We start from the raw sequence: 27,676 nt of genomic DNA on the forward strand, positions 1-27,676 counted from the left end.
AAGTACTCTGGCAGTTCCTCAAAAAATTAAAGACCAGAGCTACCATACGGCCCAGCAATCCCTCTCCTGGGAACACACCCGAAAAACTCGAAATCATGTATTCGCAAAGATACATGCACCCCTATGTTCACTCTAGCATTATTCACGGTGGTCAAGACATGGAAAAAAACAAAGTGTCCTGCAATAGAGGACTGGATAAAGAAGATGCGGTACATATACACAATGGAATACTACTCAGCATAAGAAAGGACAAAATAGCACCATTTGCAACAACATGAATGGACTTTGAGAACAGTATGCTGAGTGAAATAAGTTAGTCAGAAAAAGCTGAGAACTATAGTATGACTTACCCATATGTGGGATATAAAACTGAAACGCATGAATACAAACAGCAGTCAGTGTGGTGGTTGCCAGAGGGAAGGGGGTGAGGGGAGAAGGGGGCCCTAATATAAGGTGACAGGAGAAGATGTGACCTTGGGTGGTGGGCACATGGTACAATATACAGATCTTGTAACATAGAAACCCACACCTGAAACCTATATGTTCATGTTGACCAACGTCGCCCCAACCAATTTGATAAATATTTAAAGAAAAGAACAAAGCCTCAACTCTGTTGATCAAGAGAAGAGAGTTTCCGTCAAACTAAAGATAACACCTTGCCCTTAGTTATGCCTCAGCCCCAGACCCATGAAGGTGGATTGGCCCTACTGACCACATTCTTGCATAACCAGACAGAACAACTCCATGGCTGACATTAGGACCAGATGCAATACTAACCACCCCCACCTTGGCCCTGACCTGTCAGTGGGCCCCTGACCCTAACTCCTTTAGTTGTGATGATTAACGATTTTCTCTCTCTAATCCATCCTCCAGAAGCCGTCAGGGAACCAGGTTTTAGAACACTAGCTCACCCGTGTCTCCGAGCTGGGTGCTACTTCCTTCAATAAACCTTTCCTTTCTTTGCTACTAACTCCTGTGCATGTCTTATTGGGCTGTGATGCACGCAGGAAAACAAACCCCTTCAGGTCTGTAACACCCACAGCAGCTCAACATTGACCTGCTGTCCCCCTGCCCCTGCACCCCACATCTGGATTCTCCAATAGCAACACCACGCCCCGGCGAGGAGGGGAGGTCAGGGGTTAAGAGCTTGGGCTTTGGAGCCAAGATCTGTTCTGCACTTACTAACTGTAGGGCTGGGGGTTCTGGGCAAATCACTTGCTGTCTCTGAGCCCCAGGTTCCTCATTTTGAAACAGGGATGGTGCACGGGAGATATCCAGCAAGGGTTACCACTGGAATTGTGTCTTCCATACCACTCTACTTTCAACAACACCTTCCCACCGCCCCACACAGTGCGCACATCCCTCTCAGTCCAGCACAGCAAGCTTAACTTCTGGAATACTTTGACCACCTCTCGTCGTATTCCCAGGTCAGCAGGCAGTGGACTTTGTCCTTATGAGGTCACAGTTGGCCTATGTTAGCATGTTGCTCCCATGAGGGAGCTGGTTAATGGCCCCAAATGCCACCCCAAGTGCCTGGGAGTCAGCGCAGCCCAGGGACCTCGGGGCTCGGGGAGCTAGGGCCACCTGACTGGCCTAGCCCAGATGTCATGCAGCCAAGCACATGTCTACATTTAATGAGGGAGAAAACTGATCACAAATAAAGAGGTCCCAGCATGCCTTCCCCAATTCCACTGAGAGTACTTTGGCTGGAAGAGAAGCCTGGGATCTCTAAGCAATTAGGAAATGGATCTCAAACGGCCTCTCTTTGGATCTCTGTGGGGAGGTTTTGCTTTGTTTAGACTCCCCCAGAGCCAGGAGCAGCCTCTTCAGGGGAGATGAGCACTGGCTTGGCCGGTGGGGCTGTGGGGAGTGGGGGGAGGGGGGCAGAGGCCGGGAGGTAGAGGGAGGAAGAGCACTCCCCACTGCCAGGTGGACAGTCACTCCCACCTGGTGGGAGGAGTCTCTTTTCTCCTTGGACCCCTGCACCACCACAAGTGTGTGTGGGCCTGGGCCTTGCTGTGATTCGGCACAGGGAGGACAGAACCGGCTCCTCCGCATCCTGAGTCCCAGAATTCTGGGGAGACTCGGGGCAGAAGGCCCTCCTAGCACCACGGCCCGGCCACTTCATGCAGGAAGGCGTTTGAGACCACGGTCTTCTCTGGAAACCCAGGCGCACCTGTACTGGCTCTCACCTGTCAGTAACAGGCAGGCGGCTCCCCTCCCTCCTCACAGACTTGCTTTGGAGGGAATGAGGAGGACAAGGCTCAAGTCCTCTCTTTGTGCCCTTGGTTCTTGTGAAGTGTGGGCAGGAAATGAAGGGCTGAGCTGAGGCTCTGGGGATATTGATTGATTTCCCGTTTCCAGGCTTGTCTGAGGACCCCAGGGACCCCGGGCAAACCACGTGGCGTTCTTCTGCAGCCAAATCGTCCCCAGCACGGGGCTGTGCGTTTACCCGTGCCCGTTTTAGGCCGGAAAGCCCTCTTCACACTGCGGACCACGTGTCCTGCCTCTGCTGGGGTGAGGCCCAGACACTGCTGCCCCCTGCATGTCAGCTGGGCTGGCTCCCTCGGCGGGTGTTATAACTAATAGCTCCTGGGTTATTCTGGGGAAAGCCAGAGATTTCATCGTAGGCCTGGATTCAAGCCAACAAGCACAGCCGCAAACCCCAAGAGGATTAAGTGTATCCCAGCTCAAGGGAGGTACTAATAAAATATGGCTTAGCACATATGAGTATAAAAGTCCCTAAAACATCCTATAGGGTAAATGCACAGGCAAACTGAGCTCACCCAGTTGTCCTTAAAGTGCCTTGTCACCATGGATCCCAGAGGTAAGCAAAATTGAACCTCATTCTTGACATCTTGCTCACTTTATCTGAGCAGAAGCCGTGAACACCAGCTGGCTCAAAGGATGTGGGGCTGGCTTGAGCTTCTATACCAGTGGTTCTCAACCTTGGCTGCACATTAGAATCACCTGGGAATCTTTTTAAAATCCTGATTTCTGGGCCTCATCCTCTGGAAATTCTGTTTCTTTGTTACTAATGTTGCGGCCCCACCCCATAACAAAGAAACAGAATTTCCGGAGGATGAGGCCCAGAAATCAGGATTTTAAAAAGATCGGCCCCACCTAACAAAGAAACAGAATTTCCGGAGGATGAGGCCCAGAAATCAGGATTTTAAAAAGATTCCCAGGTGATTCTAATGTGCAGCAAAGGTTGAGAACCACTGTTCTATACCATTCCACTACAAGTGGGGCCTTGACTTACGAGTTTAATTTGTTCCGTGACGGAGCTCATAACTCAAATTAATCGTATGTCAAATCATAAAGTGAACGAGTGAGACACGTGATGCTGGGCTGATGTTGTGGCGTTCACTGTGACGTTCGTTGTGCCAACTAGCGGTGGGGTATCTGAAGCTGGCTCGTAACCCGAATTTTAGCTCGCAACTCAAAGCAAAAAATCGGCCGAGAGACGGCTCGTATCTCAAAAAACTCGTTAGTCGGGACACTCATAAGTCAAGGCCCCACTGTATTCCCTGACGCACAAACTCCTGCTCAGGCCTGCTAGGTGGCAGGAATGATGCCCAGCTGGGTCTGATTTCCCCAGGGTGCTGATCCCCACAGCACTGTGGGGAGACAGTGGCTTGTTGTTCTGATGGCTGACGTAGCCAGGTTGGGGTGGGAGCACGGGCCCTGGGTCTCTAGAACATTACCTGCCCGTGGTGTGGCCCAGGCAAGTGACCTCGCCTAGAGACACATCCATACGTGGGTTAAAATACACCAACTGGGAGCGTCCAGGTGACATGTAAGCACAGGACTGGCCAGAGCAAGTGCTCAGAAAACATGGCTGTGGTGGTGGTGGTGGGGGCGGGGGGCGGCGGTAGCGGGGGAGGAGGTTATTTCTTCCAGGTCCCAGGAGTCCTGGCAAGCATAGCTGGGGAGGGGATGGAGGTAGGGGTGTGTGTGGGAGGAGCACAGAGCCTCCCAGGCCTGCCCAGGTTCGGGCTGGGCTTGGCCCCAGCTGAGGCTGGTTGAGCCTCTGAGGGAGGGAGGTGGGAACCAGCCTGTTGAGGAAACAGTGCCTCCCAGTTGGATAAGTGACAGGGTCCACACTGCCTGAAGCGGTGGTGGGTTTCAGACAGTGTCTGCTTTTCACCGGAGCAAGACCACACACAGCAGTGGCCGCTGCCCTGTCACCTGGAGGGCCTCAGTGCCGAGGGTGACACACCAGAGAGGGCTTTGGGTGAAGCCAGACACCAAAATCAGTTGGCGGACGTTGCCCTTTTCCCATTGCCCCCCTTTACTTATGAGAGAGATGGGGTGTTTGGGGGTCAGATGTTTCTTTAAGGAGACAGACCACAGGAGAGGGAGGGTTGTTCTGAGCGGCATCTGGGGAACGCTTTGAGGGGACGACATGCACGGAGCCATTTACTAACCATTCACCTGCAGGACGTGGGTCTGGAACAGCTCCTCGTGGCCGGCGGCATGGCAGGTGTAGTTGCCCATGTGGACGGTGGTCACCTTGGTGATGTAGAGCGAGTCGTCCTCTCCGAAGTCCTGTGCGGGGTGAGGAAGGCAGCGCGGTTGGCCTCTCTACTGAGTGGCTTGGGAAGGACGGGCAGGGCTCCCAGTTCTCCGGGGAAACGGAAATGCTGCAGCTTTGAGACTTCCCTCCCGCCCGTCCCCTTGCTCAGCAGAGCTGCCTGCGGGGCTGTGCAGGCTCGGGCAGCAGGACCTGCATCGCTGTCCCCTGCCGCTTGCCCAGAGCCGTATATCCACGTAAGGCCTTGCTCACCTTCTTGGGGAGGCCGTGCTCGAACCCTTCCCCAGCAAGCTCCCTCTCAGTTTCCACTGGGCTCACCTGCCCTGCTGTTTATTGGCGGGCTTCCTGGCTCCTGCCCACCTGTTCGTGGAGGGCGCCTTGTTTAGCGTAGGCAAACTTTTTCTTAAAGGGCCAGACTTTAAGAAAGTTTTGGCTTTGTGGGCCAGAGTTCCTGTCAACTACTCAGCCCTGCCTTGTGGCACGAAAACAGCCAGAACGATACATCAATCAAGCAGTGCCACTATCTTCCAATGACATTTTATGTAAATCAATAGGCAGTGGCAGATTTGGCCTGTGGGCTGGGCTTTGCTCACCACGGGTTTAGATCCCACCTTGATACCAAAATAGTTTCAGGCAGCTTGCAGAGGTCTGGAAAACCCAGAGAAAAGAAATAAGACTCTCAGGAGAATGGGGCAAGCAGCAACAAAGGGCAGGGCAGAAAGAGAGCAGGAGGGCTGACGCGGGTGTGATTGATGAGTGTGTGTGAGTGTGTGTGTGTGTGTGTGTGTGTGTGTGTGTGTGGTCCATGGGATACCGCTCAGTAAGCCTTGTCCCTGTGACCCTGCAGCTCACAGTGTGGGCTCCCGTTGGGCTAGTGTGTAGGGGAGGGGTGGGCGGGAGGGGCTGTTGGCTGGTCAGAGGCCCCTGTGAGCGCTTGGGCACAAAGCTCTCCCCCAGGGCCTTTTCTGTTAGCCGTGTTCTCTCTAGCAGAACCATGCCCAATGCTGGCCCTGTCCAGCCCCACTGCAGACAGGCTGGGAGACAGAATTGTCCGGCGTTTCAGGGGGACCCCTCATCAGGTTTGGCTTTAGCTACCAGACATCTCTGAAGTGTGGTTCTCAGAGCTGAAGGGACTGAGAAGGGCTTGGCTCACTGGTTAGGAACAGGGCTGTGCTGTGCCAGTTGTGAAGGGATGGGCCCGGCGCTGGGACACAGAGACTCAGGTTTCAGCTTGAACTCTGTCGTGGCCCGCACGCTCCCTCGTCCCTCTGGCCCAGGTGCTGGCACCTGTAAGTTGTGCCCTGCCTGCCTCATGAGGGAAAGTGTCTGGGAATACGTTTTCCATTGTGGGGAGTGTGACATACGTGGGGATGTTACTCCTCTTGTCATTATTAACAGAAGATGCAAAACTCCTCTTGACTCCCTGGAGCCAAAACCGCCCGTCCCTCCTGCCATTCTCCGGCCTTTCCACGGAAGCAACCTGTGGCAGGAGGGAGGACAGGCCACAGGCAGTGGGCCAAGGGCTGTCCAAGGGCAGCCACATGGGCAGCCACACGGAAGCTCCCGGTCCTGGTTCCTATCGTGCCCCTGCTCCTCGAAACACTGACCCTCTGTCTTGCTCCCACTCCAGAGGGCCCGGCCACAACCCTCACGAGTCCTTTAAAGATGCTTCTGGCCAATGAACTAGCCCAACGAGGGGGTTCGGGCTCAGAGAGAGGCCCGTGAGGGCAGAGGCGGAGGGTGGGTGGTGGACATGCAGCCAGCTTTCAGGGATAATGCCCCCAGCGCCCCAGTGGCGCGCACACCGGAGAGCGCTGCTGGCGCCCTGTGAGTTTCTCTGAAACATTTGCTCTGCTTCAGAAAGCCCCACTCCCATCCCTCCGCAGAAGCTTCAATAATAAAAATAAAACACCAGAGAGCTGATTTGTCCTGTGTCATAACAGAGTCATAAAGGGTTCATACCTGAGTTGCTTATGAAAAGTTAATGGTTAGTCAGTTCCGGGGCTGACATATTTCTGGTCTAAGCGATTGCCTGTGTCAAAACCTAAATCTGGAGGAAAATATATTTTGCCGGCGCCCCGTGGTGGGATGGCATCTTGAAGGTGGGCTGGGAAGCTGGGTGCAGCGCCGCCCGGGGAGCCCTCAACACCTCATCTGGCGGTTCCAGGGCAGCTCCCTCCCACAGGGCGGCCCCAGTGACCGGGCCCTGGAATTCATTTTCCCTCCACACTGTCCTCCTGAGCCTTTGTGCCCACAGCCCTTCCTCACAGGAGGGCCCTTGGTGCCCCCTGTGCTTGTCACCTCCATGGGGGTTGTGTGGTCACGGGACCACAGCATTCCCCAGCGGAGAAGTGCCCCAGGCCGAGGTTCCCACAGATCAGTGTAGGGTGATGCCACAGTCTTTAAAAGCTAATTCTGTGCCAGGAAATGTGACATATATTGCCCTGTTTAAGCCTCAGACACCCCCCCCTCCACCCCCCAGAAGCCATAAAACAGAATGAAGGCCCAGTCCTGCCTCCTTCACAGCACAATCTGACCTCCTCTCACCACCTCCACTGCCACCCCGGGGCCAAGGCACCATCTCCCTCTGGGGGGAGGCAGGGACCTCCACGCAGCAGACACATGCCCTCCTAGCCCAGAGCCTCGGCTAAGGGCCTGCAGGGATGGTCTGCCTGTCCCTCTCCCAGCCCAACTCCTTCCCCTCTCCTTGCTCACTCCACTCCAGCAGGGGCCCTCGCTGTTGCTCTAACATGCCGGGCATGCTGCCCCCCACCCCCCAAAAGCTTCCTACTTGCTGCGCCCTCTTCCCCAAAAGCAACCCATCAGCCTGGCCTGCTCCCTGCCTTCATGTCTCCTCAAATGTTACCTGCCACCCTTTCTGTACCCCCACCCAGGCCCCTGTCTTCCTTCCTGCTGTATTTCTCTGTTGGCACTTGTTACATTTACACTGTTCTTTGCATTTGCCTGGTTTGCAGTCTGTGCCCCCCCCCCCCCCCCCCCCCCCCCTCCGCCCCACGGGAATGTGAGCTCCATAGAGCGGGCAGGGGCTCTGCACGCTGTGTCTCCAGCACCTCGAGCAGGACCGGCATCGCTGAGCGGAACTGCAGCATGGGCTAGGATTCCTGCAGGGACTGCCTTCTGGCTCCTTGGGTTTGACCACCGAGGCACCCACCTCTTGCCTTCCATCCACCCCAATGTCGCCAGTACATGGGTCAAACGAGGTGGTGGGGTGGAAAGGCAGAGAACTGGGCTCCATCTCACCCCTGCCTCCCGCCCTGTCTCCTCCACGAATCCCTCAGGCCAGGGCTCACTGATACTGACTGGAGAGAAGGCTCAACTCAGAGCAGGAGGCAGAGACAGGAGAGCCCATGCATGTGAGCCCATCCCGGACTCCACGGTGACTCCTGGCGAACCCCTAACAAAGCCCTTTAACCTCTCTGTCCGCTTCTCCTTGCTGCTCCCGGAGCGGAGGCATACGTGGGTACTCAGTCGGCGCTGAGGGGTGTGCGTCCGCTCTTCAAGGACACGCGGGGCTGCTGGGTGCATGGGGCTCCGCTTCAAGCACCTCACTCATTACCAGCCCATGATTTGGGCTCTGGGAAGAACCTGGCTCTGTAATAAAATAATGTCTCTAGGCTGAAATAATAGGCATCGTGTAATTATGGAACAAAGTGCATATTGTTTTCTGGAACATGAATACTGACTACAGAAATCAAATTTACCTCATTGGATGTGAGGAAATTACTTTAAAAATTGATTTATAAGAAGCTATATAAAACTGAACCTGCAATCCCTCCTCTCCTGCATGCTCTCTGAGATATGCCTGCACACGGCCATCAGTGCTTGATTGCATCTCTGTAATTGTCTTTTTATGGATGGCTTTTTATTTTTTATTTTAGTTCTGGTGCATAGAAATGTATTAGCAAAATCAAGGTTCTTTCTAGCAATAAACAGATGCCAGATTAGACCATTCTTTGTATTGATGCACATCCATCTTTGGGAAAGAGACAATTTTACTTAAAGACTTGGTTTTTGCCTTTTAAAAAGCTATTTTCTAAGTATCTGCCCTTAATAAAGGAAGCAATTAAATGGGACTTAAGTATTAAACTATATTTAAGCAGAGGCGAGGTGAAGGGATGTTGTCATAGTGATGCATGGGAGTCAGGTCTAAGTAACACGGAAATGAGCCATCCGTGCTGAATACTGAGTGACTAGGTGTTAAGCACAAGGACTCCAGAGTGGTTTCAGAGTTTGGGTTAATGATACTGTCAAGGCTACACGTTAAAACTCAGTTTGGAAACATTTTGTTTTAGAGCTTTCCAACCCTGCCTTCTCTGGAGCACCTTGGCTCTCTTTGGGGGAGATGGAGTGAAGGAGGTGGTCTTTGCCTCCACGCTGGTTCAGTTCTGGCCCCTGGAAGTATACTAACCTGAGCTTCCCACCTGCACAAACATTTCAGCATCGTGGACCCAAACATCGAGTGATAGCAGCTCCTTGACGATGGCCAGTCCTCAGAGATGTTTGTATTCACACAAGCAAGGACCAGACGCATCCTTGGTGGACACACGCAAACACCCACGTGGACACACGCAAACACCCACGTGGACACACGCAAACACCCACGTGGACACGCACAGTCAACCTGAGCATGCGCACGCTCGTTCCAACCCACTGGCCCTCCACAGCTGACCACTCTGACCCACACTTGGGCTCCCCTGCTGACCACTTCTTTCCAGCCCCTGGGAGGACAGACTTGCCCCTCTGCAGAACCAGTCCTCTCGCTCAGAGTCCTCTTTAGAAAGTCCCTGCAACTTGAAATGACCCCTGAGTAGCTGCTGAGTCCCCACAGGAGGGCTGCCATGGACAGTCACTTTCAGTGGGTCTGCCCTCCTGCCCATCTCCAGGCCCAGGAGAGGGAGCCAGAGGCATGAGAGCAGGCGCATGGGGAGGACTCCTGGCTTCCCCAGGAATGCAGGGAGCGTGTGGTTGCTGGCTGACGGGTTTATGTGGCCAGTCTCCCCGTGACTGAGTGTCAAGGGGAGGCACTTCATCTTCCTGTGCGGCACTCCATGGTCCCCACCATGTGGCATGGTGCCTGGTACATAAGTGGTGCTCAGTTAGTATTTGCTGAGTGAATGGAGGTGGGTCAGCCAAGTGTGCTGTCTCTTGGGGAGCCCTGAAGGGAAGGGTGGTGGAGTAACATCACCTGAAGAGAGGTCTGGTCTGTGTCCTCAGCTCCTGGGAGGTGCTCTCTGGGCCTCGGTTGGCCTGGGAGCTTTCTCCACCGGACAGTCTAACAACGTGGTGGGGGCTCCGGGCCAAGTGGCATTAGTTCTGCCTCCCCCGGGGCTGGATACCAGAGGTCAGCCATGTGGGCATATGTGCGTGACCTTGGGACACCAGGCTTGTGTGAGTTTCCCTGGCTGGCAGGACTCTGTGGATACTGTCACATGGTGATGCTGGGAAGTAACATGTCCACGACTCCAGGGGAGGGGACAACGGGAGCTCACATGTGGACCCTCTTGGACTCTGCCCAGGGCTGTCTCCCCTCGGCAGATCTGAATCTGTCGTCTTTCCCTGTCATGAACTGTCATGTGTAACGGCCCTCAAAGAGTTCTGTGAGTCCTTCTAGCAAACGATGGAATCTGAAGGTAGCTTTGGGAACTCTCCAAACTTGTCAGAGTGAGGGTGGCCTTGCATGGAACACTGTCTCTAACTTTGTAGTTGGCACCAAAATTCAAACAGGGCAATTGTGACCCAGCGGTGTGGATGCTGAGCATCTGTCCTGGGCACACACTTGAGTGCCTGAGTACACACAGGTGTCTGGGCACCTGCAGCGGGAGGCTCACACCCGAGACAGTTCTGAGCCCCCAGCTCGTCCTCAGAGGCCAGAGGGCAGACACCTCTTGACTGGCCAGGACTCCAGAGCATCGTGTGGGGAGTGGCAGCTCATGGGGCCCGAGTTGCAGGCTTGAGCCCTTGAACAGGGCTTTGGATGTTTAGCCCATCAGCTCCGCATGGCCAGCTGGGGCGGGGGAGGGACTCAGGCACTAGACTGAGCTCCAGACCGCTAGAGCCTGCTGCCTGCATCTGGGCAAAGCGCAACACGTCCTCAGAGATGCATGGATCGTGAACCCCAGGCTGAGAGGGGCTTACGGAGGGCACCAGCTTCTCTACGCCGGACCACACTCACAGCAGCAGCGGCTGCCATTCGTGCTGTCCTTGAAACACCCCAGGGAGGATTTAATTAAATTTCCTTCCACAGCTCATTTCAGGGACCGAGAAGGCTTGCAGTCAGGAAATTTCGCCTGATACGGCGTTTAAAACTCCTATACACCGTTGGAGGGAGTGTAACTTAGTGTAGGCTTTTGGGAGAAAAATTTGACAACATCCATCAAAACCCAGTCAGGGCACATGCCCAGGTTAGGGGCTTGATCTCCAGTGGGGGGCGTGCAGGAGGCAGCCCATCAATGATTCTCTTTCATCACTGGTGTTTCTCTCTCTCTCTCTCTCTCTCTCTCTCTCTCTCTCTCTCCCTCTCCCTCTCTGAAATAAATCTAAAAAATATATTAAAAACAAACAAACAAAAACCCCAAAACGTGCCCACCCTATATGTAGTCTTTCTACTTCAAAGAACAGACCTACTTACTCAAACGGGCAAAGAGGAGTGTGTAAGGATGCTTACTGCAGTACTGTTTGCAGCAGGTAAAGCCCGAAAACAGGCTGAGTGTGGGCTGCCCTGCTGGGGCTAGGAGGACAGCCAGGCTTGGCAGGTGCTCAGTATGGCCTGGGGCTCTGCATTCAGGGTCTAGGAGCTGGATCACAACTTTCCTGAGGGACCCTGTACCTTTGAGATGGGGCCAGAAGTGGTCACTGAGCACAGGGGGAGCCTTGAAGCCAGTGACAGAGGGAAGAGCGGTGGCCCTGAGGGAGCCACTGAGAAAGCAAAGGCCAGCGGAGGTACCTGGAGGGGCAGAGCCCTCCCCAGGAGTTGCACAGGCTGGTGGACCACGGGCCTGGCCCCTGTGTCTTTAGAGCTCTGGCCAGCACTCCCAGGGGCTTGAACTCACCCAAAGTTCTAAGGGACCAGGTGGTCACCGGCAGCCAGGGTTTCTGACACCAGCCAGAGAGAGCTGGCTGGAGCCTTTCAGTGTCTCAAGTACAGTGTTTTTTCCCCCAAGACTTTAAAACAAAAGGTACCCAAGTGTTTAATGAGATTATTTTAATGCAGAACCTACAACCACTGTCTATCGTGGTGCAAACAGCTCTCCATGTTGATCAAACGCCTCTCATCTCTTTACAATGGATTCGTGACTGGTTCATATAAAGACAATAAAAATTAAATGAGTCATGAGCTCCTAAATCATTCTCTTTGGTCTTTTTACTGATTCACTTCCAAAGAGGAGCTGGCTGTGAGCACATGCTTCATTAGAGCTATTTGTTCCTGGTTTTACACCATTTAGGCCTGGAAAAAAGCGAGCCTTTAACACATCCTTCAAACACGGCCACGAATACTTCCCTCTAAAGGGTTTTGTTTTTCTGCTTTCATCACTGAGCTCCGCCTGCCGACATCTGAAAGCCCCAAAAAGCAAGATTTGGTGAAAGACGAAAAAAAAATAACCCAATAAAAAAAAAGTGGCTCTTTCAAGTCATTTGAAATATACTAGATTAGCTGTAGGCGGGTTTTTTTTTAGTTTTTTTTTTTTTTTTTAAAGAATACAATAGAAAAATGTTGCCTCTCCCTGAGAATGTCCCAGCCAAACGATCCCAGGTGCAGGTCTCAGCCTTCTGCTCCCCTCCTGGCTGGGGAGAGGTCAAAGGCTACGGAGACACATGGGCCTGTATCTGCAGGGACACATCCCAGGGGCCTGGGCACTGCAGTCGTCACTGCTGAGCAGGAGGCAGCCCAGCTGGCCCCAGAGCGAGGCCTTGGCAAGGCTGGGTGCTGCGGGTCATGTCCCAAGAGTGAGGAACACAGAGCTCCCGCTGGGTGTGCAGGTTGGCTGTAGGCCCTGGCAAGTCCCTGGCCCCTGTGAGTTACATAACCCCGCTCGCCTCATGGCGTTTCGGAGTGTTACATGAGATGCTTCTCCTGCAAAAGCAGCATGGCCCCTGGCCCCCTGGACATGGAGCTGCCTATACTAAGGGTGGAAGCAGCAGCAAGGGGTCAGCTGTTTTTGTGACTTTGGGATGTCCTCTCCCTGCTTCTGTTCTCCTCGTTAGCAGCTCTCCTGTCCCGGAGGATCGTAAGGGACCGTGAGAAAGGCAGTTATGAGGGAGGGCAGGTGACATTGCTGAGGCAGGATGTGCAACTGGGTTTGGGGACAGTCATTTCACTGCACCCTGAGTGGCTGCTGTACCTTTGGCCTGGATGGAGGACTGAGGCCTAGCAGGGATCGCACGTTCAGTTTCTGCAGAAAGTGAGGCAGCCTCTCCCCCGGGACCCCCAGAACCCCTAGGATGGAGGCCAGGGGAGGGGAGGGGCCTATGGATCTGCCTCTGAGATGGGCCCCCACCCTGGTCCCCAAAGCCCGGCTCTGAGCCCTCAGGAGACAGGGGCTGCAGGGGCAGCTCTGGGGGAAAGTCAGGGCTCTGTGGTCCAGGTGAAAAAGTGGGTGCCTGGGTGGGATCGGGGTGTTCCTGGCTTCTGTGCAGGACTCCTGTGTCTGACAGGCCCCTGCCCCCCAAGCACGCTCCTTCTCTCAGGCAGTCTGACTGACTTCAGGGCTGGGAGAGTCCTCGAGGCTACCCAGCTGGTCCCCTTTCCGCGTGGGTGCCTGCAGTGACGGGTGCCTCAGTAGCTCCTAAGGCAGAATTCTTCCTGACGATAAGCTAAGCCCATGGGGATCTGGCTGAGGCTCTGGGACGGAGTGCCCTCCGCACCCGACATTGTGCTGTCTGAACAGAGCAGGGCCGGGGCCACTGTGGGGTGAGGGTCTGTCCTCCGTCAGACGCCAGCTGAGGCCCACTCCTGGACGGCAGCCTTGAGCTCGGGCTCCAGCTCTGGGAGGTGCCATGGGAGGTGCCATGGCCTTGCCCCCACGTAGCTTCGGAGGTGGGGGCAGTGGGTCATGTCCCGAAAGCTAAAGTGGGAGGCCGCAGGGCCGGTCTGAAGCCGCCCAGACCCATGACTGCCTCAGTAAAGGAACCATGGCAGCCGGCCAGGAAGCAAACACAGTACAGGCAGCCTTTGTTCGCGTGCGTAGGTGTGGGAGCAGAAACTATTGATTTCTGATGGAACAAACAGAAAAAGGCGTCACAATCCAGAGACCACTGCCAGCGGCCACAGGGTGTTCCCGCTGCACCTTCTGCTGGGAGCGCCTGTCTCTGGGCCTTGCACTCTGGGTCCCCGATGCTGCTCTGCGGGGGGGCGGTGTTTTTCCTGGTGTGGCTGAGGCAGGGGTCCCTCATGCAAGCTGGGGCCTCCTGCCAAGGGGGAGGGGGGGTGGCTCAGGCAGCCTCAGGAGGCACACCAGGTCCTGCCTGAACTTCTGGGCAGCCTGGGGCACTGCCCCACTCTGAATGCACTACTGGGGAGGAAGACCCCTAACCCCTCTCCTCTCACACCTCCTGGAGCATGAGCAGGGTCCCCCTTATTTTTGGGTCCCACTTATTTGGGGTCCTCCTTGGGGGCATGTTTAATCTTAGGCTGGAAGAGGCTCATGGTCAAACAGACATTTGACCGTGTCACTCCCCAATTTAAAATCTACGAATCCCACTGCCTAAGGGAACAGCCAAGATCCTTTATGTTAATATTCAAGCCTGTCATGTTCCGGCCCCAGCCCCCGATCCAGACTCCTCTCTTGCTTATCCCTGTCCCCTGAACCTGGATCAGAACTTCCCCTTCCTCCGGCCCCCAGAACTGGCTTCCTCCTTGTAACATGGAACCTGTAATTCTGCCTTTTGATGTCTCAGCCCCCTCGAGGCCCAGGGTGTCTTTGCTCGACGCTCTGGCACAGGCCTTGGATTCACCAGCTCATAGTGAGTGAGTCCAGAGGATGACTCTGCACCTGCACCATCTGGACGGCCACACACACACACACACACACACACACACACACACACACCCGGGACTCATGAATGCTGTGACAGCGACACTGCTCGCTGGGGAATCCGAGAGGCTCCTTCCCACTCGGCTCCGGGCTAGAGGGTACATTTACTTTCTAATCAAATATTATTCTGATGCTCGAGGCATCCTTGATGTTTGCAAGTCAGAAAAGTTTAATTACATGTGTCATTAGGATGGCATTCTGTAATGGCCCTGTGAGTGAATTCATTTAACAGAATTCTTAATAGATAAGACAAGACAAATTAATATTTTGTTGCCCATGAAAGCGTCTCATTAAGAGAGTAGTGAAAAAGTGATTAATATTTTGTTGCCAATCAAGATGTCTCATCCGAGTGACAAAACAAGGAGGCCCGCACCTCCCCGTGTTCGCCCCGCTCCCGCCTTGGGTTTTGTAGGCTGATCAGCTTCCTGGTCTGCGCAGTGTTCCGTGCCAGGCGCTAATTACCACGCGGAGGATAGTATTCCATCTCTGACTGCAGCGGGCGGGGTGGGCGGGGCGGGCACTGGCACGCTGTATGCTGAGAGTCTCTAGGAGCTATTCAATCCCTGATCTTTGCCCTGTCAGGGCTGCCCTTCTGGGCTGTTCTCCCCCGACCACTTCAAAAATACCCCTTGAAACCAGAGGGTTTGGTTGTTCCCCCTCAAGCTGATTTCTTCCCAGGGCTGCTGTCCTCATTGTCCCCAGACGGGGACTGCTCCTTACGAACACCTGCTGTGTGGGCACCTGGCTAGTCATATCACACATTCAGCCTAAAAATGCCCCCGCAGGGAGGACATCCTCACCCCCATGTCCCCACAGGCCCAGAGAAGTCACACAGTTCACCCAACAGCTCTGGACCTGCAGGAGGTGGCTGGTCATTGTCCGTCTCCCTGCATGAAACGAGACCGACATGGATGGTGTTGTCCCGTCCCAAGGACAGGCAGCAGGGGCAGCCCAGGGTCATAGCTGCCTGACTGGGGAGTCTCAGGCTTCTGCTGGCTGCTTGTTGGGGACTCAGGATGCAAGATGTTGTTTGGCAGCAGCAGCAGTAGTAGTAATAGTAATAATAATAATGATGATGATGATGATAATGAGAGTGATAATAGCATGGAACACTTGTGCCAAGAAGGTCACATGTATCTTCTCATTTAATCTGCACTGTAACCCTATGAGGCAGTGACTATTATTCATACCCATTTCATAGAGGAAGAAATTGAGGCTTAAGGAGTCAAGTGGCCTTTCCAAGGTCACTCAACTAGTAAGGGGCAGAGCTGAGACTTAAACCCAGGTACCTTTGACCCCCCAGAGTCTGTGCCCTTCACTGACAGGCTGTGCTGCCTCCTTCCTCTTTCTAAGGCAGGGGAGCCACATACACCTGCATGGACATATGTGTATGTGTGAATAGGTGTGTGTATGTGTTGTGTTTGTTTTTGTGTGTATGTGTATATGTGTGCTCGTGTCGTGTGTGGTGTTTTTTGTGTGTTTATGTGTATGTATTGTGTACTTGTGTGTGTTTATGTGTGTAGAATGTGGTAGCATGCATCAGGCCCGAGGACCCCCGTGGGGCTGGTGCTGCCCTGCACCCTCACATGGGGGTTTCTGAGAAGCTCAGAGCCCTGCCTGTGTGTGGGCTGCTGACTTGACCACGAGCAGCAAGTGCTTCCTGGGAGGTAACGAGAGGCCATTAATCTCCAGCTGCACCCACAATTACCCAAATTGCTAACCTCACTGTGCAAAGTAAAAATGCAATTGAGTTGGTGCCGGAGGCATGTTTAAGGGAGGGAAACACACTCCAAGTAATTTAATTAACTGATGGCAAGTGCATTAAGAGGAGTTCTGCCTCAGCCTTTACTTCTGGTGTCTTTAAATAGAACATCAAGCAAGGCCCATGGATGTCCAGACAAACACAGGCAGACCTGTTCTGGTTCTGAACCAATTACCACTGGGCACACACGGCTAAGAGCTGATGCCCACCTTGACAGCTTTTGTTCATACAAACGTGCACCCCGACATACACACACATGCACCCCGGGACACTACCTTCCCTTGCTAAGATCCCAGACATGCTCTGGCCGCCTTAGGCTCAGAAGATTGCCCATCAGCATCTGTGCGTCAACACCCACCGGGTTTGTGCTGGCAATGACATTCAGATATGGGTGGAATACAGCCTATGAGGCAATCACAAGGAAACCCCCTGCCCAGTGTGACTGGGGAAGGGCACTCCTGCCAGCTCTGCCCAGATGTTCTGAACCAATCACCACTGGGCTCACATGGCTAAGAGCTGATTCCCACCTTGACAGCTTTTGTACATACAAATGTGCACCCCGACATACACACACATGCACCCCAGGACACTACCTTCCCTTGCTAAGATCCCAGACATGCTCTGGCCGCCTTAGGCTCAGAAGATTGCCCATCAGCATCTGCGCGTCAACACCCACCGGGTTTGTGCTGGCACTGACATTCAGATATGGGTAGAATACAGCGTGACTGGGGAAGGGCACTCCTGCCAGCTCTGCCCAGAGTGGCTCTCCAGGATGGCCCCTCTTTTCTCTGCTTCCCGCACAATTTCCAGGGTGCAGCAAGAATCCCAATTCGAGGATTCCTGCAGGATTCTGTACTGGGCCTCTCCCCATAAAGCAGACGTCAGGGCGTGGGGTTTAGCTGCCCTCTTGTGGCCAGCAGCATTGCTAATCACGCTCCTGCGTGCACGTGTGTCTCTAGGGTTGGGGAGCTCACTGCCTCCTCTGATGGCTCACTCCATCGAGAGGCAGGGCTGTGGCTGGAATGGTGTTCCAGCTAAGGAGCTAAAATTGGTTTCTTTTTGGGGTGCTCCCTGGCCCTTTGTCCTAGTCCAACTCTTGGGTCACACAGACCAGGCCGACACCCTCTGCCCCAGCACCTCCCCCAGCACCTTAGCACTGTTAGCGGGAACTGGCCACACATCCCACAGGTCTTCCTTCTCTGGATTCTGAGCCAGTTGACCTGTCCTGGGCCAAGACCAGGGCTGCCCCCTGTTTCTGTAGCTGCTGACCTGGCAGCATCTTGCTTGGTGACATCATTCTGTCTTCTCACACGAACTTCTGGGAAATCCTTTCACCCACTGAGCCAAACCAGGACCAGTAAATATTCTTGAATGAATCCCTGTATTTCTCAAGTCCAGGAGAAGGGAGGTACCACTGATGTTGCTTTTCTAATAAATTAATTCATTGAGGATCAGCTGTTTAAGAAATTGCTTAAGTGCTACAGGCAGTGTGGGTGACGCTGGGACCCCAGCCCAGGCTGCCTGGGCCCTCAGAGTGCAGATGTTCTCCTGTTGGTCACGTTAGGCTGTGTGAGCTCAGGGCTCTCCCACTCAACGCATCACCCCCCGCATTTCCCACTCCATAAGCAAGGCCCCAGGGCAGGCCCCTCTGGCTGGACCTAATTTTCTTTCCCTCATCACCTGGCCTCTGCCCTCCAGCCAACCCAGCCCAGGAGCTCACCTCTGCCTTCCACAGGGAATCCCTCTTCCCCATGTCCAGCTGTCTATATTCTTCCCAGCTTTAGGCCTGGAGTTTCTCCTCCACCGCCCAGGGGACCTCACCCAGATGTTCTCCCTGCCCGGGAGGCTTCCTGACTGGCCATGTTCTCTGTTGGACTGTGGTCCCTCCCTCTGAGCGGTCGGCTTGATACACAGCCCCCTCCTCTCACATCCCATCCTCACGCCCACCTGCTGGCCTTAGCCACTTTGGCCTGTAACAAGGACCTCCTGCCCTGCCCCCTGGCTTCCCTGTTCCCCTTCTCCTGGGCCTGGCTGGCAGGCTTACAGCCACCACGCAGCCTGCCTCTGCATGTGGTGGGGCTTGGGTTTTCTGGTACCTCCAGGTGTCAGACAACAGGTTGGAAGCTACCAAATGTGGGTGGCAGGAGAGAACCCTCAGGCCCTGCCTCTGCCGCAGTCTTGCACAGGTTACTTCCCCTGGACGTACGTTTGAGCTCCAAGTCAGAGCCAGGTTACTTACGTTAATGTCTTCCAAATCCAGGAAGTTCAGGGCGAGCCCGTTGCGCTTCCAGACGATGGGTGGTCGCAGGTCTCCGCGCACAGCACACGTCAGCACGGTGCTCAGCCCCACGGTCACTGTGGCCACGCTGACCCTCTCCTCGGGGGCGAGGCTGAGCTGAACCACCTCTGCAGGGAGAAGAAGGCCGTCAGGTGCAGGGGATTTCCTGCGGGGCAGGGGCCGAGGTTGCTTGAGGGCAATGGGAATTTGTCCACCACGTGCTGACAGAATGTACAAATGGACATACCTCCTGGGAGAGGGGCCACAACTTATGCCAAACGATCAAAGGGCTCTGTGGGTCAAAACAGGCCAGGAACCACAGCGAGTGCAGAGGAGCCATCTGGGCTGTGGCCGGAATGTGGGCTGCCCGCCCTGTGGGCCATCACACAGAGACCAGGACCAGACGCGCAGCACCTGCCATGTGCTCCCGGCCTCGGGCCTCACGAGGTCTGGGCCGGGCTGGGTGCAGTCAAGCTCTTCTTCTGGGGGCAGCGTAAAGGTTGCGCTGTCTGCAGTCTGGGGAATGGACTGGCTGACCTTTGAAGGTTTGTTTCTGCCTGAGGATTCTCTGAACTTGGATTTGGATTTCTGCTCAGCCACCAGGCACGGTAGCCTTTAACTTTTTGAAGTGTACTTTAGGCTGCACAAATTATTAATCATTGCCATTTCACACTTGATAACTGGCATGAAGACTGGTCATTCTTCAGGCAAATGGGAAGGGTCTAAAATACTTCCCTTTAACCAGAGGCTTTCTGAAATTCTTGGGATTTATGAAAAAATTAATCAGACTCAGATGTTCAAAAACCAAAATGGGATCAGGCTTGGAGGGAGAGTCACCAGCCCACTGGCTGGACTGCCTCCCCCAAATCTGCAAGGCAGGGGGCTTGGGGCAGCAGCCAGAGGCGGCATGAGCTGAGGGAGGCAGCTGGCTCAGGGGTAGGGGGAGCTGTGTTTATTCTGGGATGCCAGCAAAAATGCTGGGAGCCCTTTTTACTCTGACTGAGACTCTATCAGGGCCTGGGGGTGTCTGACAGCTGTGGAGCAAGGCAGAGAGCTCGGGATGGAGCTGTGTGACTCAGTGGGACACTTTTGAGCTGAGATCAGGCAGAACATCTGTGCTCACACCCTCCTGCCAGCGTGTGTGGGAGAGGGGAGGGGGAAGGGGAGCCAAACAGCCGCAGGCGCGCAGGCGTGAAGCTACAGGCGCGTGATGCACTGCAAAGCAGATGCAGTCAGGTGGGAACCTGAGGAGCAAAGCCCTTCCCGTCCACAATCATTCAGTGGCCCTGCCCTGGGCCCACGAAGAGGAACAAGGTATATACTAGGCGCTCAATCAACGCTTGTTGGACGGATGGATGCAAAATGGAGGAAATGGAAATAAAGAAGGAAAGGAGACAACAGGCCAGCGGAGAGGGGACAGTCACACACAGGACAAATGTGGCTCCCGGTGACGGAGCCGCAGGAGGAAAGATAAGCAGCGCGTGATTGATGCAGATGCAACCCGCGTAATATTTCACAAACGAAGGTGCATTTCACATTCCCTCTTCAATCACATTCTGTGTGCTGCCCGCCCGTCTCGGAGTCATGAGTTTATTTCTCAGGGGAGGGAGGGCGCTAGGCCACTGTAGCAAAACCCGGCTTTGGAGATAGAGGGCAGAGCGAGGAGAGATAAGGAGAATTTGCTAAAATTGTCCAGCTTCCCCTGTGCTGTGCTGGCCCTTAGGGCTCAGAACCCAGATTCTCCCCAAGTATAGACAAGGTATCTCTTCCTCATGGGATTCCTTGCCTGGTATAGCCCAGTGGTTGAGTGCCCACCAGGTCAGGGCACATGCTCAGGTTGCAGGCTCAGCCCACAGTAGGGAGCGTGCAGGAGGCAGCTGATCAATGATTCTCTTATTATTGATGTTTCTACCTCTCTCTCCCTCTCTTTTCCTCTCTGAAATCAATAAAAGCATATTAACACCCCCTCTCCCCCCAACAACCCATGAGGCCCTGTGCTCTATGGAAGAAGTAAGCAGGTATGGAATACCCCATCCTCGTCCCGGGGCATTGTGGGAATCACAAGGGAGACAGTGGGAAGGGCAAAGAGTGTGCCTGCTAGTGTGTAGGTGAGAGGAGGCTGAACTGTCTCCAACCGGCCTGCTCCCCTCCCCCCCGGGGCGATTACACATGGTGTGAGAGAGCCAGAGCCTGGGGTCATCCACCAGAGCCCCTGGACTCCTGAGTGACCTGGAGGGAGCCAGAGGTCCTTGCCTGTGCACTGGCTGGGCTGTGAGGTGCTCTGTACCCCTGTGTCTGAGGGCTGCATTGAATGGCCAGATCTGGGCCCAAAGGCAATGACCTCCTGACCTTGAGGGGTGCATCGTGCCCGTGGGGGCTGTGGGCAGCTGAACCAAGGGAACCTCAGACTCCAGAATCCACCAGGCTGAGAGAGCCCAGACCAGGAGCTCCGCCAGGGCTGCCTCTGACAGGGCAACCGGGGAGGATTAGGGTTGGGGGTGAGATCCCAGCAGCAGAAACCGGAGGTGGTGGAGAATGGCAGGGTGCTTAAATCCACACTCAGAAACCAGATAGAGGAGCAGCTGGGGATGTGGGGTGGGGTGGGGAATTGGAAACACGAAGCGTTTTTCTTAGGTAGAGCATTACTTATGTGGACTGCAAAAATGATCATCAGCCCGGACTCAGCTTTATAATGGATTGAATATTTAGGTGCATTTTTCTCCCAATGGCTGGTGAGTGGGGCTTGTGAAGAAGTCAGGTGCTGTATGTTATCACTTATATGGCCAATTAATCTATGACAAAGGAGACAAGAATATACAATGAGGCAAAGACAGTCTCCTCAATAAATGGTGTGGAGAAAACTGGACAGATAATGTGTAAAAAAAAAAAAAGAAAAGAAAGAAAGAAACTAGACTGCTTTCTCACACCACATATAAGAAAAAACTCAAAATGGATTAAAGACGTATATAAGACCCAAACCATAAAACTTTTAGGAGAAAACACAGGCAGTAACTCTGACATTGCTCTTAAGTAATATTTTTTTTGGATATATTTTCTTGGGCAAGAGAAACAAAAAAGTAAACAAATGGGACTATATCAAACTAAACAGCTTTTGCAAAGTAAAGGAACCATCAACAAAACGAAAAGACAACCTACTGAAGGGGGGAAGACAGTCACCAATGATGCATCCATTAAGGGGTTAATATCCAAAATATATGAGGAATTCATAAAACTTACACCAAACACACACACACACACACACACACACACACACACACACACGCAACCTCATTAAAAAATGGGCAGAGGACCTGAATAGACACTTCTCCAGAGAGGACAGACAGATGGCCAACAGACATGTGAAAGGATGCTCAGCATCACTAATCATCAGGGAGATGCAAATTAAAACCACAATGAGATATCACCTCACACCTATCAGAATGGCTATCAATAAATCAACAAACAAGTGCTGGCGAGGATGTGGAGAAAAGGGAACCTTGTGTACTGTTGGTGGAAATGCGGATTGGTGCAGCCATTATAGAAAACGTATGTAGGTTCCTCAAAAAAAATTAAAAATAGAGCTATTATATGACCCAGCAATTCCACTTCTGGATATTTATCCAAAGAAGCCCAAAATACTAATTCAAAAAGATATATGCACCCCTTCGCTCATGCACTGATGCACCCCAGGGCTCCCATGGTACCCTGAGGCCTGAGAACCCTTGTCTTAAAAGAAGGGGGTGTCTGCATAGATGGAAAGGGAGTGCAGGTGGATTTGGGGAGGTGAGGTAGACTGGCTGGCTGGGGGCCTGGGGGCCCTAATTACCAGGCTAGGAGCACCACCCTCGTTTGGAATGTAACACTTACGTGCAACGCAGGAGGCCTCCCTCCATGTGGCCCCAAAGTGATACATTTCAAAAAGTTTTAGAAAAATGTCTGGAGGAGCCTATAGCACAGGGCTAAAACCAACCAATCAACCAACCAACCAACCAACCAACCAAAACACCCCGGGAGGGAAGTGTGTGCATCTAGGCCTCTGCCCTGGGACAGCCGCTCCCGCGACCTTGCTGAGCGCACCCGCCCATCATCTGTATGTCTGAGGACATGCACTTTGCACAGGAAAGACTCGCAAAATTAGAATGGTGCATACTGACAGGCCATCATAATTCTGCTGTCAGCTACACAAACATTAACCAAAGTGCAAATATTTGGATCATTGAAAGTTTAATTAAATGTTGTTTCATTGAATTTAACTCATGTCAATATTATCCAGCTCCGTGTAAAATTCTGAAGAGATTTATGGCAACCGAACTTCTCCTCACTCCCAGTTATTTACTGTTCGGCACGCCTTCCTCTGGCCAGGCCCACTTCCCTGCTAAGTGACCTCCCTGCAGAATGCGGCTGTAGGAAGAGGCTGGTGTCCTTGGAAAGAGAAGGTTAGAGCAGGCCAATGGGGAGCTTGTCCAGCCTTGTTGGGCAGAGATCCCCCAGATGACAATGGCCATGATAAGAACTGGCAGGCTGCCTGGCGAGCAGGTAATTTGGGGAGGGCAAGGGAGTTGAGGCGGGGGCTCACAACTTGGGACACCTACCTCCCTATGCATCAGGCCTTCTGACATCAGAGGGCTTCCCTTGTTCCCCCCCGGGATTAAGAGGGACAGGTTGCATGGCCACGACTGTCGAAGTCAGCGCAGGTTGGTTGGCACAAGACAGACCTTCGTGGTGCACTAACTAGGCTGTGTGTCTGGCAGTGGGGTCCCAGGCAGGGCTGTTTGGGCTCTGGTGCCTAGCATGGTGCCTGGCACACAGTTGGTGGCTTGAGGCCAAGTTGGGCTGACAACTGTCTCCTGGGAGACACCTACCTCACTGTCTAGGTCTTTCAAACCAGAGCAGCAACACCCTTGGTTTTCCAGACACAAGGTGTTGCAAACACCAGCTCTCAGCCTGCTCCCTGCACACCTGCTCTCCCTGCTCCTTGGAGCTTGGAGAGAAGGGGCGGTGCTGCGGTGAATGGACCCATGGAGAGCAGGGTAACAAACACCCTTCCTGAAAATGGGAGGCCACGAGACTTCAGTCGCTGGAGAGCCGGTGTTAGTTCCTAGTACAGCTTTCCCGTGATCTCGCTGCTGTTCCTCACATGGCACTGAACCCGATGAGACACTCATAAGCCCATCAGCACCTTCTCAAGCAGGATTCTGGTGCTTCACAGCAATAAAAATTAAATTTCTCAAATTCTCGTCAAGTTGGCGTTAGTATTTATATGTTAGAAATGCACTAATGGAACACATTCCTATTCTCAGATTCTCGTCAAGTTGGTGTTAGTGTTCGCATGTTGGAGAGGCACTAATGGAACACATTCCTATCTGGACAGTTGGCATTTTTTCAAATGATGATCTTGGTGAAAAGAGCCTGTCAAAAGCTCAACCTGCCTGCACAGCGATATGTTATTTATTTTTAAAAATATGTTTTTATTGATTTCAGAGAGAGGAAGGGAGAGGGAGAGAGAGAGAGATAAAAACATCAGAGATGAAAGAGAATCATCTATTGGCTGCCTCCTCACACCCCCAACTGGGGATGGAGCTCGCAACCCAGGCATATGCCCTTCCTGGGAACTGCACTGCAACCTCCTGGTTCATAGGTCAACTCAACCACTAGCCACACTGACCGGGCTGCACAGTGATGTTTTAGACTGAACCTTGCAGGGCAAAGCCAGTCTCAGGGGCCTGCTTGAGAATTAGGGCCATCTGGGGAGAGAGCCAGGTGGGCGCTTAGACACAACTCTTGGCTGCAGCCTCTTCTCACAGTGTTCTCCTTGTAAATTCATGTTCTTTCCTCAGAATGAACCTCTCAGGTGACCTGGGAGTCGCCAAAGGAAGTGTGGCACCTGTGGGACAAGCTCTATTGATCTGGTCTTGTTCCTGTGACCAGGGCCACACTGTGAAGTTGGTAAGTGGGACAGAAAGCATGTCTTCTGAACAAATAGGGGACAGGCAACATCTCAATGTCTCCTGGACACGATGACTTCGCCCGGCATTTGCAGATATAACTGAGGTGGGGTGCGTTGTGTCCCCGCTTTTCCCCTCCACTCACTCCTTCCAACCGCTGCTGACACTTGGCAGGTGGGAGGCTGGGAACAAGTTGTTGTAGGGCCTTTCATATTGACACTCATGTTTTGAGCACTGAGCTGTGTCTGGCGTCCACAGGGGGCTCTGGACCAGCCAGACTTGCACTTATCCAAAATTTCCTGTTTCTTTATGCAAAATTTGATTCAATTTTTGTGCCATCTTTAGATTCCCTCTTCCTTGTTTCATTTTTGAAGCTCAGACACCATCTCTTCCTGGGTCTCAAGCCTGCTGGCTTTCAGACTGGAATTTATACCATCGGCTCTCCTGGGTCGCCAGCTTCCTGACTGCAAATCTCAGCTGCCAAAATTGTGTGAACCAATCCTCTCCATCCTTCCATCCATCCATCCATCCATCCATCCATCCACCCACCCACCCACCTACCCATCTACCCATCCACCCACCTACCCATCCATCTATCCATCCATCCATCCATCCATCCATCCATCCATCCATCCATCCATCCATCCATCCATCCATCCATCCATCCATCCATCCATCCATCCATCCATCCATCCATCCATCCATCCATCCATCCATCCATCCATCCATCCATCCATCCATCCATCTTCTATTTGGTTTGGTTCTCCGGAGAACCCTGCCTAATGCAGTCATCATCTACGCTCTCTTCTCTCCTCCGTGGAGACTGTGTGGTCATGTATTTTGTGAAAGTGAAGAACACAGCCTCCTAGTTGCTGCTTGAGAGCTGCCTGACCTGCTCAGACCTGATAAGGGTGAGAAACAGCTCTGCTCTGTACTACTGAGATTTGGGGGTTTCTACAGCAGCTGGTGTTAATTACCTAGTACACTCCCTCAGAAGAGAAAGAAAGACAAGTTCATGTATTTCCTCGAAAGAAACTGTAGTGAGCTGTGGAAGGGACCTTTGAGAGGCCAAGTTATTCAGGTCAGGAACACTCTGAGAATCCTCTGATGAGAGGAGATCCAACTTCTGCTCTGATATCCCCCGAACACCCCTGTCCAGGCAGCTCACTCGCTCATCCCACGGCCGTTTCTACTACTTTCATGATCAGATGGTGTCCAGACTCTGGGCAAGGGAGGGGGCCTCAGTGTGGGCCGGGAGAGAACGTGTAAATAAATTACACAGTATAATAAGCACTACAGATAGAAAGAACAAGATGCTGATAAAACAGCAGGGAAGCCTATTAAGATGTGAGGGGGAGTGGTGGGGGAGCCTCTCTCATTAGGAGACATTTAACCAGTTAACTGCCACACGTCTAAAACGGAAACCATCCCCACATGCCACGATATTTTGAATTTAATTTAAAAAATCAATTTGCAATGACTATTATAAAAATAAATATATTACTCACAATTGGGGTGTTCTTGAATATTTTCAGCTGAAATTTCTCACAAAAAATGATTTTAAAGTGTGTCCAGAAAACATTTTTTTTTAATAGACTCGCATGGCCTGTGGGGAAGGTCCGCCGCTTGCGTCTACGATGCTTATGGCATACAATGGGTTTAGTGGAGATCTCTAAGGTGAGAAAAAAGCACCTAGGCCAACAGTGGGGAAAAGGGCATTCTGCTCAGAGAAAAGAGCTTGTTCAAAAGCCCTACGGGCTGGAATGCTCTGGGAGCGGAAGAATGCCAGTGTGGCCAAAGCAAAGGGAGCAAAGCACAGATGCAGCGAAGTGGGAAGTGCCAGGTGGCCAGGCAGAGGCATGGTGAGGGCTTAGAGGTGTTCATCTCAGGCACTGGAAAGGGATCGGGAGGATTTTAAGTCCAGGAGGGATGTGATCTGAATTGCATGCCACAGGGATCATGATCACATCCCTCCTGGACTTCAAATCCTCCTGGGGGAGAGGAGAGGATGTGGGGAGACCCTTTGGCAGGTGAGACAGTACTAGTTCAGGTGAGAGACAGGGGTGATTGTGAGATGGAGAGAAAAGGAAGGGACGGGGCTTGGAAATAGTTTGGATGAGGGGCAAGGAAAAAGGGGTGCCGGGAATGACTCCCTCCTGAGTTCCTGGCTTGATCCTCTTGCCATTTCCTGAGTGAGGCAAGCTAGGAGGTGCAGGGACCCACACGCAGTCTTGATGCACCATCTCTGTCTTGACTAATAATCCTCTAAGGCAGTGGTCGGCAAACTCAGTAGTCAACAGAGCCCAATATCAACAGTACAACGATTGACATTTCTTTTGAGAGCCAAATTTTTTAAACTTAAACTATATAGGTAGGTACATTGTTATTAACTTAATTAGGGTACTCCTAAGGCTTAGGAAGAGCCACACTCAAGGGGCCAAAGAGCCGCATGTGGCTCGCGAGCCGCAGTTTGCCGACCACGGCTCTAAGGCATTTGATCTGCAGGTAGATTGCAAACATGTTCTGGGTCTCTCTAGTGAGTAGGCTTTGAAATGATTTCTAAACTGTGGCATTCTTGTGACTAAGAACCTTTGGCCAAGGAAGAGGGAGCGGACACAGTTTCTACTGTGCAGGCGGCTCTCCTGGCGTCTCCAGGGCCCGGGGTGTGTCCAGCAGGCAGCCGGAGCAGCAGAAACCAGACAGGGAGCCGGTCCCGCTGGGTCCCCTCACCCCACCTGAGCCCTCTCTGCCTGGGACCATTCTTCCCGCATCAAAGGGGAGAAGCCATCAGGGTCTTGCAAAAACAGCAATAAATGTAGCTTTTTCTATTAATTATTCAGTCTCCTGAGAACGCTAAGTCATGGTTGCATTTTGTAAACAGGCATCAGCAGACCATTTTGGAGAACAGCTCACATCAGTGTGTTTGTTTTTGTTTCAATTCCAATTTCCCGAGCGTGCCACAGCTCCGATGAACCCCTGAGGAGTGGTCCCAAGCCCGGCGTGGCTCTGCTGCTCCCAGCACCCACGGAGCTCCTGCCAACTCCCATCTTTTTTTTTTTTTTTTTAAATACTTTTTATTGATTTCTTACAGAGAGGAAGGGA

The 27,676-nt window shown here is 52.9% G+C and overlaps 1 protein-coding gene across 1 annotated transcript in view; it reads right to left on the reverse strand.

Annotated features, from left to right (window-relative positions):
• Window positions 1-27,676, reverse strand: part of FSTL4 (follistatin-like 4) — a 328,791-nt gene that overhangs the window by 29,890 nt on the left and 271,225 nt on the right. The window contains exons 7-8 of the mRNA XM_005865624.2: window positions 18,591-18,757; window positions 4,431-4,551 (exon numbers count right to left, since the gene is read on the reverse strand). Of these exons, the coding sequence (XP_005865686.1) occupies window positions 4,431-4,551; window positions 18,591-18,757 (288 nt within the window). The remainder of the gene's footprint in view (window positions 1-4,430; window positions 4,552-18,590; window positions 18,758-27,676) is intronic.

Source organism: Myotis brandtii, unplaced genomic scaffold, assembly GCF_000412655.1.
Source record: "Myotis brandtii unplaced genomic scaffold, ASM41265v1 scaffold208, whole genome shotgun sequence".
In the NCBI taxonomy this organism is placed as follows: Eukaryota; Metazoa; Chordata; class Mammalia; order Chiroptera; family Vespertilionidae; genus Myotis; species Myotis brandtii.